Here is a 13,818-nt window from a genome sequence, read left to right as displayed (position 1 = left end):
ATCAGTTCACTGTGAATGTATGGCTTTCACTATGTAAGGTGAAGCTGCCATCAATACAAAAGTTGTCTTTTCCTCCTCCTCTTCCTTTTCCACCTCCATCTCCCCTCCCTCTCTCCCTCCCCCTCCCCCTCCCCCTCCCCTTCTCCCTCTCCCTCCCCTTCCCCTTCCCCTTCCCCTTCCCCTTCCCCTTCCCCTTCCCCTTCCCCTTCCTCTCCCTTGTTGTTCTTCCTCTTGTGCACCACCTTCCTATTATTATTTTTGTTTTGCATACCATCCTGGAGATGGACTGGTTGCATATTTGCTTTTTAAGAATTAGCTCCATATTGCTAAAGGACTTCCAATCACCTGTGAAATGCTATCTTAGTTGAAACAAAATCTCACAGTTTTGTTGACAACATTCTGAAATGTGTATTTATTGCTGAGGGATCAATTATGGTCAGTGAGGCAGCAGGAAGCTAATTAAATCTATTTTATGGTATTTTTTGATGGAAGTTATTTTAGAGTGTTGATGACACCTACAAATTATCTCCCCCATGAATGTCCACCAGCCCCTGTTTTCTAGGGTGTAAGGTGACATTTGTGTGAACACACATGTATTAATACTGTACTTGAAACATTTATAAGAAAAATATCACCGGTTTCGTATTGGGCTGGTACTATAAAAGATAGTTTTCTAATTAATAAACATAATAATATGAACACATAATCATTCAACTGACCAAATGTAAACAACTGGGCATAGTATGCTTGAAATAAATAAAATAAGCAAGGGCAGTGGGTCACTAGCTTTAGTGGGGGTGGGGAACATCTGTGCCTTTCTGTAAGTTTTCTGTTCTACTAGTACTTTCTGCCCTTATGAAATTAAGTTCATATCAACATTTTTTGTTTGCCATCTGTGTAGTTTAATGGTGCTTCTTTCAGTGATTGCCAGTTGCCATTATGCTGTACAAATAGTCTTCATTTTGCAGTACGTACAGTATTGTGTAATGCAATATTAATCAAATGATTATTGACATCTTCAACTTTTTTAGTCCTGTCTTCCTCAGTTTCGTGTAATATTACGATATATTGATAATTTTTACTTATGGACCATCTGACAGCAACTGAATAAAACACAATTTTAGTGCCATACACGTTTCGCTTTTATTTTCTGCAAGGCATCATCAGTGGCAGGTTGCGTGGACAATTTTTTACATGAAACTTGCTGCAGAGTGAAAATCTCATTCTGGAATTTTTTACATATTACGCTCCTGTTGCATTTTTGGTGTTGTTCTTCTTCTTATGAATGCCAATTTGCGGTTTTTCCCACATTCCACAGCACTATGAACCGAACGCTTGTTTCAATGCAAACCAAAACATTGCATTGAAACAAGCATTCAGTTAATAGTGCTGTGGAATGTGGGGAAAAAACTGCAAATTGGCATTCATAAGAAGAACAACAACACAAAAAATGCAGCAGGAGAGTAATATGTAAGAAATTGGCCACACAACCTGCCCCTGATGATGCCTTGCAGAAAATAAAGGCGAAATGCGTACGGCACTAAAATTGTGTTTTATTCAGTTACTGTCAGACGGTCCATATGTAAAAATTATCAATATACCGTAACAAATGATTATTATTTATTCCTAATTTCATTTGTATATGATTTTATTTTTTTTTTTATATATTTTTTTTTTTAATGCAGTGGTGTGCTGGGCTCCGGTCTCTGTGTTCTTTCACGATTTCCAATAGAAGATGTTTTTTTCCACCAGTGGCCTATGAATGGATATATGCACAAATTGCAGCATGGAGACTGGTTTGGTGGTAAAGGTATTGGTGTATGCCGTATCCAACTGGAAGATGTTTATGTGAATGTGTATACTGCTCATGTAAGTTCACTTTCCTTGCTAAAACTTCTTGGTTTTGGTCAGTGAGAATATGAATAAAAGAACTTCAGTTTAAGTTTTGTGTTCTGTGCAGTATGATGATGAAGATGCACAAAGTCCAGTTCAGAATGAATGTACTTGTTTGATGAGGCTTACATATTACTTTCTGCAGAATACTAAAGCATTACATTACAGAGATCCATTGTTGCAATATTTGGCTGTTCAGTGTATCAGAAAAATTGGATTTCCTACCCCAAGAGAAGAGCTTTACAAATTGAACAAGACAGTAATGCAATGACCCACCTCTAGTCCTTATGCAAGCAGTTCTTAATCTTGGAACTGATTGAGAGAGTTGTTGAATGTCCTCCTGAGGGATACTGTTCCAAATTCTGTCCTATTGGCATGTTAGATCATTGGAGAGCCCTGCACAGAGTGCTCCAGACGTTCTCAGTTGGGATGAGATCTGGCAACCTTGCTGGCCAAAGAATGGTTTGGCAAGTGTGAAGGCAAGCAGTAGAGACTCGCTGTGTGTAGGTAGGCATTATCTTGCTGAAATGTAAGCGCAGGATGGCTTGTCATGCAGTGCAACAAAATGGGGTGTAGAGTATTGCCAGTGCACTTCCGTGCTATAAGGGTGCCGCAGATGACAACCAAAGGGATCTTGCTATGAAAAGAAACGCAACCCAGACTATCAGTCCTGGCTGCCGGGCCGTATGGCGGGCAACAGTCAGTTTGGTATCCCACTGTTGTGTGGGCAATCTACAGACACATTTTAGGCCTGGAATCTCATTGACTGGAGTAGAATTGTCTTCAGTGATGAGTCCCCCTTCAAATTTAGCCCCGATGACCAATGAAGGCTTTTGTGGCGGCGTTCGTAGCGACAAACAATTCGCTGTAGAAACGGCTTACGAAGTCACCGCCACACTTTTAATAGTGGGCCGACCGGTCCGCTGGAACAGTGAACAGAAAGATGAAAACCCAAACACTCTGATTAAATAAAAGTCGGTACTTATCTTTATTAACGAAGATACAGAAACACAGTAGTGAACTCCGTGTCTACAGAGATCTGTCTAGTTCGAGTCGGAGCGGCTAGGTCAGCGTCGGCTGACGACAAACAACAACTCTGCTGCGATGAACACACAACTGACTAGCAAGTACACAATTCGGTGGTGAGTATACAACTGAGCGGCGAGTACAGAACTGTCCTAGCGCTCGCGACTCCAGCGCTTAAGAAACCAGAAGGCAGCGGTGGCGCGCGCAGACTTGCGGCGATTTCCTGTCTCGCTGGTGCTGCTTATGCGGACAGCGTCCGGACTTTGATGCTGCCAACCTTTTGGCAGCGGGCTCGGGTGGCATTACTGGCTAGGATATAACACTCCTCCCCCCCCAAATCGCCGCACCGTCGTTGAATAATGACGTGGCGAGCATCGACGGCGGGGGAGGGGTCTGGCCGCAGGCGTAACAGAAGAGACCGGGGCGGAGACTGTTGTCGGTGGCAGTCCCCGGTCCGCACCCCAGCATTGGCTGCGCGGGGCCTCGGGAAACACCGACTGAAAACCGAGGTCAGGGTGCACGCCTGTGACCACGGGCGCAGCTTCTGGTACTGGACGCGACGGGGCGTCGGGACCCACGAAGAGAGGCAGCGTCTCCTGACGCTGCGTCGACGGCTGGCTGCCGAGTGGGCGCCGGACAAGGCACTGCGGTGTCAGACTCCTTGGGGGTGCCCAAGGAAAGCGGCTGCAGGACAGGCTGCACAGCCACCGCTTGGGAAGGCGGCCCGGCTGAGGGGTCGACGTCCATCAGCTCCGAAGGCGGTGGTGACTGAAGAGGGACCGCAGGCGCCGGAGCGACCACCTGGGGCGCTCCCGGATGAAGCTGCGCGGGAGGCATCAACGGGACGGGCTGTCGGCGTGGTAGCGGCGACGGCTGCTGCTGCTGCCCTGGGGGCGGCAGCGAAGTCGGAAGGCGCGGCTGGAACCCGCCGCGGACCAAATCTGTGGACAAAGAACGAGCGGCAGAATCCGGGCGGCCAGCGCGGCGCAACTGGTTCTGATGCCTCCTGTGCACCCCAGTAGCACCTTGAACAGTATAAAAACCGCGACCCTGGACACTTATCACGGTACCACGTTCCCAACGACGGTGACCGTGATAAACTCTGAAAAAAACGGCGTCGTTGCGCTGAAAACGCGTGCGATGCTCAGAAGCGGCGGGTCGATCCGGGGGGTGCAACAACCGTAGTAGGGTGCGATGACGACGGCCGTGGAGAAGCTCCGCAGGCGAAGGGCCGTCGCGTGGCGTGGTCCGGTACGACGACAGGAACGTGATGAGGGCCTTCTGACGAGAGTGCGTAGCACGAAGGCGGTCCATATGATCCTTGAATGTGCGTACAAAACGTTCCGCTGCACCATTTGATTGAGGGTGGAACGGTGGAGTAAGAACATGGCGAATGCCATTGGCAGAACAAAAACTTTCAAATTCAGCAGAGGTAAATTGTGGACCATTGTCAGACACTAAAACTTCTGGAAGACCCTCAATACAGAAAATTGAAGTCAACGCCTGTATAGTTTGTGCAGACGTTGTAGACTGCATGGGCACAACAAACGGAAAATTACTAAATGCATCTATCACGATGAGCCAACGAGAATGCCAATATGGACCAGCGAAATCAATATGTACTCGCTGCCAGGGACCGGCAGGGCGTGCCCACTCAAAATAGCGTTGAGGCGGAGCAGCTCGGTGTTCGGCACACGTCGAACAATCTGTAGACATCTGCGTAATCTGCTTATCAATGCCGATCCACGTACAATGACGGCAGGCAAGCTGCTTGGTGCGGACCACTCCCCAATGACCTTGGTGCAACAAGTCGAGGACCTTGGATTGGAGCACTTGGGGAACCACTACACGAAGCTGGTCATTCTCGGTGCATAACAGCAAAACTCCGTGCGAAACAGACAACAGATGACGTTGCGGATAATAGCGACGAACCACAGGATCCGATATGTCCTTTGCCTTGGACGGCCAACCACGTTGAACAAAACATAATAGTAAACTCAGATGAGGATCCGTAGCTGTCTCACGTGCCACCTGACGATAATCAATCGGAAAATCCCGGAGGGATTGATGCTCATCGGCGTCAATCTGATGGCAAGAGTCGTCAGAGGAATCGAAGACATCATCCGCAGCAATCGGCAATCTAGAAAGCGCGTCAGCGTTTGCATGCTGAGCTGTAGGGCGATACTGTATCTCATACTGGTATTGTGATAACAAAAGAGCCCAACGTTGTAGTCTCTGAGCTGTCCGCTGAGGAACTGGTTTAGACGGATGAAACAGTGACGTCAGGGGCTTGTGATCTGTTACTAAATAGAATGGTCTACCATAGAGGTAGTGATGGAATTTTGTGACACTGAACACAATAGCCAACGCTTCCTTGTCCAATTGGCTATAATTACACTGAGCTTTGTTTAGCAATTTAGATGCGAACGCAATAGGACGTTCGGTGTTACCGACTCGGTGAGACAACACAGCACCGAGGCCGAAAGAAGAGGCATCACAAGCTAACACCAGAGGCTTGTTAGGGTCGTAATGGACCAGACAACGATCATTCAATAAAGCCTCTTTAAGCTGCTGAAAGGCTGATTGGCAATCAGCTGACCACACAAACGGAACATTCTTACGGCGGAGACGATGCAACGGTGATGCATTAGGTATAAACCTAATATAATATGTCAATTTGCCAAGAACTGCTTGCAATTCATGCAGATTGCGAGGGGCGGGCAAATCACGAATAGCTGCTAAATGTGACTGGGAGGGATGAATGCCTTGAGCATCAATAACATGTCCCATATACTCCATCTCCGTAAGGAAAAATGAACATTTATCGATGTTGCAACGTAGGCCTGCCTGAGACAACACTGTAAACAAACACTCCAAATTACGGAAATGTTCAGCAGGCGTCCGACCGGACACAACAATATCGTCTAAATAGTTGCAACACGATGGCACATTAGCCAGAAGTTGTGACAAAAAACGCTGAAAAACAGCTGGAGCTGACGCACAACCAAAAGGCAAACGCAAAAAAACAGAACAACCCCAACGATGTGTTTATGACAAAATACTGTTGTGATTGCTCGTCGAGGGGCAATTGCAAATATGCTTCACGGAGATCAATTTTGGAAAAGAAACGAGCTTCCCCTAACTTATCCATCAGCTCGTCCGGTCTAGGCAAAGGAAAAGAATCAATGACAGTCTGAGGATTAACTGTCGACTTAAAATCAGCACACAAACGTAACTTGCCAGACGGTTTCTTTATAATAACTAAGGGAGAAGCCCACTGGCTCGCTGAAACGGGTTGAATAACACCGTTGTTTTGCCAACGACGAAGTTCATCTGCTACAGGTGCCTGGAGGGCGTGAGGCACTGGACGAGCACGAAAAAATCGAGGCTGAGCATTATCTTTTAACGTAATATGAGCGGCAAAGTTCGCAGCACAACCTAGTTCGTCTTTAAATATGTCACTGTATTGTTTACACAAATCGGTTATGCTGTCTTGAGGAACAACAACAGAATTAATTTGCAACACATTGTCTTGGATAGACAGGCCAAACAAGTCAAAATGGTCTAATCCGAAAATGTTTACACTGTCTGTAGCGCGGAGCACTGTGAATGAAACTGTTTTTGTATTGCCACGGAATGTGGCTGGCACGCTACATACACCTAACACAGGAATTTGTTCTCCACTATAAGTAGCCAAAGAATGTTTTACCGCTGAAAGTTTAGGGCGGCCGATAGCCGCATACGTAGCACTATTTATAAGAGTCACAGACGCACCAGTGTCTAATTGAAAATTGAAGGTCTTATCCTGGATGCGTAGCTTCACAAATAGTTTATTACACTGTCTCTGGATCGGTGCAGTGGAGGCGGAAGACACAAAATCAGCGCGTTTAGTGCGTGTTCGCTGCTTATGACAACTCGTGGGTTGGGCGGGTGGAACAACAACTCCCGCTTCACTTGCAGTCTGTACATTACTTTTTACAGCGTTTGAATTACGCCTGGGTCGCATAGCAGAGGGCTGGGTGGGTGGCTTATTGCGAACAAGTTTATTACCCACACGAACCGTGGAAGAGTCTTTAAACGCGACCTTCTGGGCGGGCTGGCTTTGAAGAACATGAATATCCATGGGCTGGGCAGCACTAGAATTGTTCTTGCGTTTACGCAAACAAACAGTCTGGATGTGTCCTTTCCTTTGACAAAAGTGACAAACCGCGTTTCTTAACGGGCAACGTTCACGAGGATGAGCAAGAACACACTTAGGGCAAGGCTTAACTCTATCATTTTGCACACGCGGCTGACGAATGTGTTTAACATGACGCGGCCGGCTAGTGTTTACAGTCTGACTCTGCCGGTGGGGCCGCGGGCGTGACATAACTTGCTTAGCACAGGCAATTTGAGAAATACATGGCTGATCTAACTCACACTCAGCATAGTCAAAAGTATCTTGGGCTTCAATGATGTTCATCACAGTCTCTAATGACGGGTCAGGCAACTTTAAGATAGCAGCACGAATACGAGAATCTGCAATGTTTTGAGTAATAGCGTCTCGTAACATGACATCACTGTAGGAAGCTCCACACACACAATTAAATCGGCACTGACGGGTGAGGCCCCGTAAATCTGTTAACCACTGTTTATTAGATTGATGTGGCAGTTTCTTTAATCTGAAGAACTTGAATCTGGCTGCTGCCACATGAACTCGCGACTTGAAATACTCAGCAAGCTTGTTAACAACAACGTCATAGTCTAAAGCTTCTGGCTTGGATTCCGGGAACAACTTACAAAGTAGTCGATAGACTTCCATGCCTGCAGTGGAAATTAAATAAAGCTGCCGCCCAGTACCCGTGATTTTGTAGACTGTCATGTGCGCCTGCAACTGCGCGAAATATTCTCGCCATTCTTCTCTTGATGCATCAAAAGCACGGAAAGGCGGTGCTGCGTGTGCTTGTTCCTTTTGTGTTGGAGGATTAGCCGCTTGTTTGGCAATTGCTTCCACCAGACTTTGTATTTGCTGACTCTGTAACAAGATCAACTGTTGTAATTCGGCAGACATAGTGAACACAAATTAAACCAGCCCCCAAAATTTTATCGCTATAATTAGTATAACCAGAAACAAGTTGAACCAGCCCTGCACACGAGTTCGGAAGCCCTCGTCGCCAGTTTTGTGGCGGCGTTCGTAGCGACAAACAATTCGCTGTAGAAACGGCTTACGAAGTCACCGCCACACCTTTAATAGCGGGCCGACCGATCCGCTGGAACAGTGAACAGAAAGATGAAAACCCAAACACTCTGATTAAATAAAAGTCGGTACTTATCTTTATTAACGAAGATACAGAAACACAGTAGTGAACTCCATGTCTACAGAGATCTGTCTAGTTCGAGTCGGAGCGGCTAGGTCAGCGTCGGCTGACGACAAACAACAACTCTGCTGCGATGAACACACAACTGACTAGCAAGTACACAATTCGGTGGTGAGTATACAACTGAGCGGTGAGTACAGAACTGTCCTAGCGCTCGCGACTCCAGCGCTTAAGAAACCAGAAGGCAGCGGTGGCGCGCGCAGACTTGCGGCGATTTCCTGTCTCGCTGGCGCTGCTTATGCGGATGGCGTCCGGACTTTGATGCTGCCAACCTTTTGGCAGTGGGCACGGGTGGCATTACTGGCTAGGATATAACAAAGACGTGTCTGGAGATGGCCCAGACAGTGGTAGGACACCGACCTTACTGTTGGCCACCATATGGCCCAACAGCCAGGAGTGATGCTCAGGGATGCTATTTCATTTCATAGTAGGACCCCTTTAGTTGTCATCCACTGCACCCCTATGGCACAGCAGTACGTCAATGATATTCTATGCTCTGTTTTGTTACCATTCATGGCAAACCATCGTGGACTTATATTTCAGCAAGATAATGTCTGCCTACACATGATGAGAGTTTCCACTGTTTGTGTTTCTGTTTGCCAGACCCTACCATGGCCAGCAAGTCACCAGCTCTCTACCACCTGAGAACGTTTGGAACATTCTGGGCAGGGCCCTGAACCAGTTAGGGATTTTGACAATTTGACGCACAAGTTGGACAGAATTTGGCATGATATCCCTCAGGAGGACTCTGAACAACTCTATCAATAAGTGCCAAGGCAAATAATTGCTTGCATAGTGGCCAGATGTGGACCAACATATTATTGTCTTGCTCAGTTTGTGAAGCTCTTTCTCTCGAAAACATTATCCAATTTTTTTCTGGCCCTGTAATCATTTGTTTGTCTGTACATGTACATCTCTATTGATTTCCATCCTATTTGGATAATTCCTTCATGGTGAGGTTTTTTATTAGTGTGTTACTGATCCAATGTTGAGTGTGACATAAGAATTGTGTTACTTTATGAATTCTATAATACAACATAGTTTTACTGTTTGTTTACACTTTCGTATAAAATTATAAAAGTTAGCTGAAAAATTTTCAGTTTGACAATAAAATGCCCTTTTTTCTACACATGGACTGACAGACATACTAGATATGCCCGTCTTGAATCCCAAGGATGTATGTCGTTGTGTTCTTGAATTCAAACATATGTAGTATTCATTTAAATTCATCTTTTACATTGTTATTTTGTGAAAGGTGATGTTTCAATTGTCCTAATTGCACTATCTTGGCTAGAGATTGCTGAAGTCCTTTAATTGATATTCTTGTGTGACATGCATGCCAGCGTTCCACGAACTGCCTCTATGCTATTGGTATTGTTGTAATTTGTTTCCCTCTGCATCAATGCCATATTTATATGTGTCCTTACTGTCTTTGTACCTGTATAAAAGCGTGTAATAAGTAAATACAGGGCTATTACAAATGATTGAAGCGATTTCATAAATTCACTGTAGCTCCATTCATTGACATATGGTCACGACAGACTACAGATACGTAGAAAAACTCATAAAGTTTTGTTTGGCTGAAGCCGCACTTCAGGTTTCTGCCGCCAGAGCGCTCGAGAGCGCAGTGAGACAAAATGGCGACAGGAGCCGAGAAAGCGTATGTCATGCTTGAAATGCACTCACATCGATCAGTCATAACAGTGCAACGACACTTCAGGACGAAGTTCAACAAAGATCCACCAACTGCTAACTCTATTCGGCGATGGTATGCGCAGTTTAATGCTTCTGGATGCCGCTGTAAGGGGAAATCAACGGGTCGGCCTGCAGTGAGCGAAGAAACAGTTGAACGCGTGCGGGCAAGTTTCACGCGTACCCCGCGGAAAAGTCGACGAATAAAGCAAGCAGGGAGCTAAACGTACCACAGCTGACGGTTTGGAAAATCTTACGGAAAAGGCTAAAGCAGAAGCCTTACCGTTTACAGTTGCTACAAGCCCTGACACACGATGACAAAGTCAAACGCTTTGAATTTTCTGCGCAGTTGCGACAGCTCATGGAAGAGGATGCGTTCAGTGCGAAACTTGTTTTCAGTGATGAAGCAACATTTTTTCTTAATGGTGAAGTGAACAGACACAATGTGCGAATCTGGGCGGTAGAGAATCCTCACGCATTCGTGCAGCAATTTCGCAATTCACCAAAAGTTAACATGTTTTGTGCAATCTCACGGTTTAAAGTTTATGGCCCCTTTTTCTTCTGCGAAAAAAAGTTACAGGACACGTGTATCTGGACATGCTGGAAAATTGGCTCATGCCACAACTGGAGATCGACAGCGCCGACTTCATCTTTCAACAGGATGGTGCTCCACCGCACTTCCATCATGATGTTTGGCATTTCTTAAATAGGAGATTGGAAAACCGATGGATTGGTCGTGGTGGAGATCATGATCAGCAATTCATGTCATAGCCTCTATGCTCTCCCGACTTAACCCCATGCGATTTCTTTCTGTGGGGTTATGTGAAAGATTCAGTGTTTAAACCTCCTCTACCAAGAAACGTGCCAGAACTGCGAGCTCGCATCAACGATGCTTTCGAACTCATTGATGGGGACATGCTGCGCCGAGTGTGGGAGGAACTTGATTATCGGCTTGATGTCTGCCGAATCACTAAAGGGGCACATATCGAACATTTGTGAATGCCTAAAAAAACTTTTTGAGTTTTTGTATGTATGTGCAAAGCATTGTGAAAATATTTCAAATAATAAAGTTATTGTAGAGCTGTGAAATCGTTTCAATCATTTGTAATAACCCTGTATGTGGTAATATAGATTATAGACATCACTTGTTTAATCGAAGAATGTAGTAGGTGTGGCTCAGAACTGTGTTATCTATCTGACGTAGTTGTAAATTTTCTGGAAACAATTATTATTTACAAGGGCTGGAAAGTATAGTCCATGCAACCGATAGAAAAGATGAAAATCTTCATGAAGAACCAAATGCACAAGTTTCAATTAGATGCATTTGTCATTCTAGGTGTGTTTGCAACTGCAGTTGTAATGGTGCTGTTAGTACATCAGAAAAGACTACATTTGCAGACATTGTAGAGCTTCCAGCACCTCAGCAGTCGGACTCCAGTAAACAGTTAGAATGGGATTGACGTTGCCATTGCTGTGAATGTTGCTCTGAAGTATCATCTGCCAACCAAGCCTAAAGGGGAGCATCAATATCAGAAGAATACAGGTTATAAGCCATTAGATGATGTAAGTCTAATTCTATCTGACGGTTCTCAATGACAGTGGAATACAAAGACTGCCTGGGACAACCATCTAGCACCCAGACTAAACCTCCATCTGTTGCAGGATCCTCTGTTGCAGCACAGCAATTGGGTATGGGGCTGGTCCTGTAAGCACACATGGCCAGCCTGTTCCACTCATGGTAGATAGTCTCAATGATCTCCAGAGGGAAAAGGTCTTGCTGCTCAGTACAGTGTGCACCTGTTGTCTAGCCACAATCACATGAAAGTCCTATAAAACTGGAGCAGGTGCACCCCATCCATTGCCAAGACCTGAGAAACAGAGTGGGTCCTGTTCCATTAAGTTTTGGGTGTGCAGTCACAAAAATTCTCATTCTTCTTCTAATATTTCGGCTGTATAACGTTCCGCCATCTTCAGAGTGAGCCGCAAGACAGCCGCTCCAGTGCTCGCTTCGTCCCTTTATACTCGTGTACCGTGCAACTGTACATGCGGCCACAAATGCAAATGCGCCAGAAACGTTGGTCAGTATATCGTTGTGAGCTGCACTGTGCCGACGTTTTTGTGATTTTATTACATCAAGTGCCAGATTCCATGATTTATCAAGGTTGAAACCACTATCTCTATTAATTAAATTCAACATCAAATGAATCTCAATTGCCTCCTTCACTATCGAGTCCCAAAAAGATGATGTAGTTGCCAGAATTTCGACGTTGTCATATAACATACTGTGACCAGTGTCAATACTGTGAGTTTGAGAGAGCCTCACAATGCCTAAGGAAATGTGCTTCCTCAACACAGGCACTCCCACTCATTTCAATGCTGCTTCTGGGTCATCATCAGCCATAGACCTTTCTGCCACTGCCGACTTGTTAGGTTGTAAAAGTCGTGTGTATCTCCGGTGTTCTGTACATATTTCTTGGACAGTACGAGTTGTTTGTCCAATGTAAGAAAGGTCACATTCGCATAGAATTTTGAAAACTCCAGATTTTTGGAACAGCAAATCATCTTTGACAGAGCCCACGAGCTGTCTTGGGTGGAGGACGAAAAATCACTTTAACACTGTGTCTGCTGAGAATCCATCCTATTTTTGATGAGAGGTTACCCACATATGGCAGGAAGGCCATCGCTTTAAAGGTTTCTTCATCTTCTTCTGCTTTCTTTGTGGCCTCTTACGGTTTCATTTTCAGTGCCTTCTGTATTTGCTGTGGAGAGAGGATAAAATCAGAGAGATTAGAGCCCCCACAGAGGCATACCGACAATCTTTCTTTCCACGAACAATACGAGACTGCAATAGAAGGGAGAACCAATAGAGGTACTCAAGATAACCTCTGCCACACACCGTCGGGTGGCTTGCGGAGTATGGATGTAGATGTAGATGTAGACTCTCAGAGATCTTACAGACCAACTCTCCTGACCACTTCTCCTGTTGGGAGAAGTGTTACAGGGCTCCGACTGTATACGCCCCAGGGGCTGAGTTTGAGAGAGCCTGACAATGCCTAAGGAACTGTGCTTCCTCAACACAGGCACTCCCACTCATTTCAATGCTGCTTCTGGGTCATCATCAGCCATAGACCTTTCTTTTGCTCCACAGCCCTAGCAGATTCTCCTCAGTGGAGGTTACTAATGGCCGTCATTCCTGTGAACGCTTTCCAGGTACCAGGTGGTGAATACTTGGAAGGAAGCCACATTGATGGATGATCAACAGAGCTAACAGGGCACTGTTAAGCCAGCTGGGTGTGTTTGGATGCCAGGACACGTGTGATCCACCTTGCCACCAACTTATCCATGTTAAAATCATCTCGTCATCTTCGATGACAGCCTGTACTTTGTTGAACTGATGCTCAGCAACTCGGGTCACCTTTCAAGTAAGGCAACCCGAAGTTTGAAGCATAATGAAGAAAAGCAAGGAAACTTTGTGGCATGCATTCCTGGGCTCTTATCAATCACTCCCTTTGATGGGAAGCCATCAAGAGAATTTCTAGTTGATGTAATCAGTTGCCTATAGTAGCAGTGCTAGAACAGGGGTGACTCCAAACAACACACAGAGACATTGCCCAGACAATGCCTGAACATTTTGCAGTGACTGCTGCCTCTGTCAGCTAGGATGCAGTGTTCCGCTGCTACCATGTGACAATGGGGAGGGGTGAATTGGATGTCAGATTCAACAATTTTGAGTCTAACAACTGCACTTTCTTCATGTGGGAGCTGGATTCACCACTTAAAGGCCTATGATACTGCGACTGGTCGTGACGAAATCTGATGCAGCATGCTGAAAAACTTGCACACAGTGTTG

The 13,818-nt window shown here is 45.6% G+C and overlaps 1 protein-coding gene across 1 annotated transcript in view; it reads left to right on the top strand.

The window, feature by feature from the left end:
• Window positions 1-13,818, top strand: part of LOC126199244 (putative neutral sphingomyelinase) — a 141,644-nt gene that overhangs the window by 40,552 nt on the left and 87,274 nt on the right. The window contains exon 3 of the mRNA XM_049936042.1: window positions 1,686-1,869. Coding sequence (XP_049791999.1) covers window positions 1,686-1,869 — 184 coding nt within the window. The remainder of the gene's footprint in view (window positions 1-1,685; window positions 1,870-13,818) is intronic.

The sequence above is a fragment of the Schistocerca nitens genome, chromosome 8 (genome assembly GCF_023898315.1).
Source record: "Schistocerca nitens isolate TAMUIC-IGC-003100 chromosome 8, iqSchNite1.1, whole genome shotgun sequence".
In the NCBI taxonomy this organism is placed as follows: domain Eukaryota; kingdom Metazoa; phylum Arthropoda; class Insecta; order Orthoptera; family Acrididae; genus Schistocerca; species Schistocerca nitens.
The sequence above is the reverse complement of the archived record's forward strand: the minus strand, read 5'-3'. Positions and strand labels throughout refer to the sequence as shown.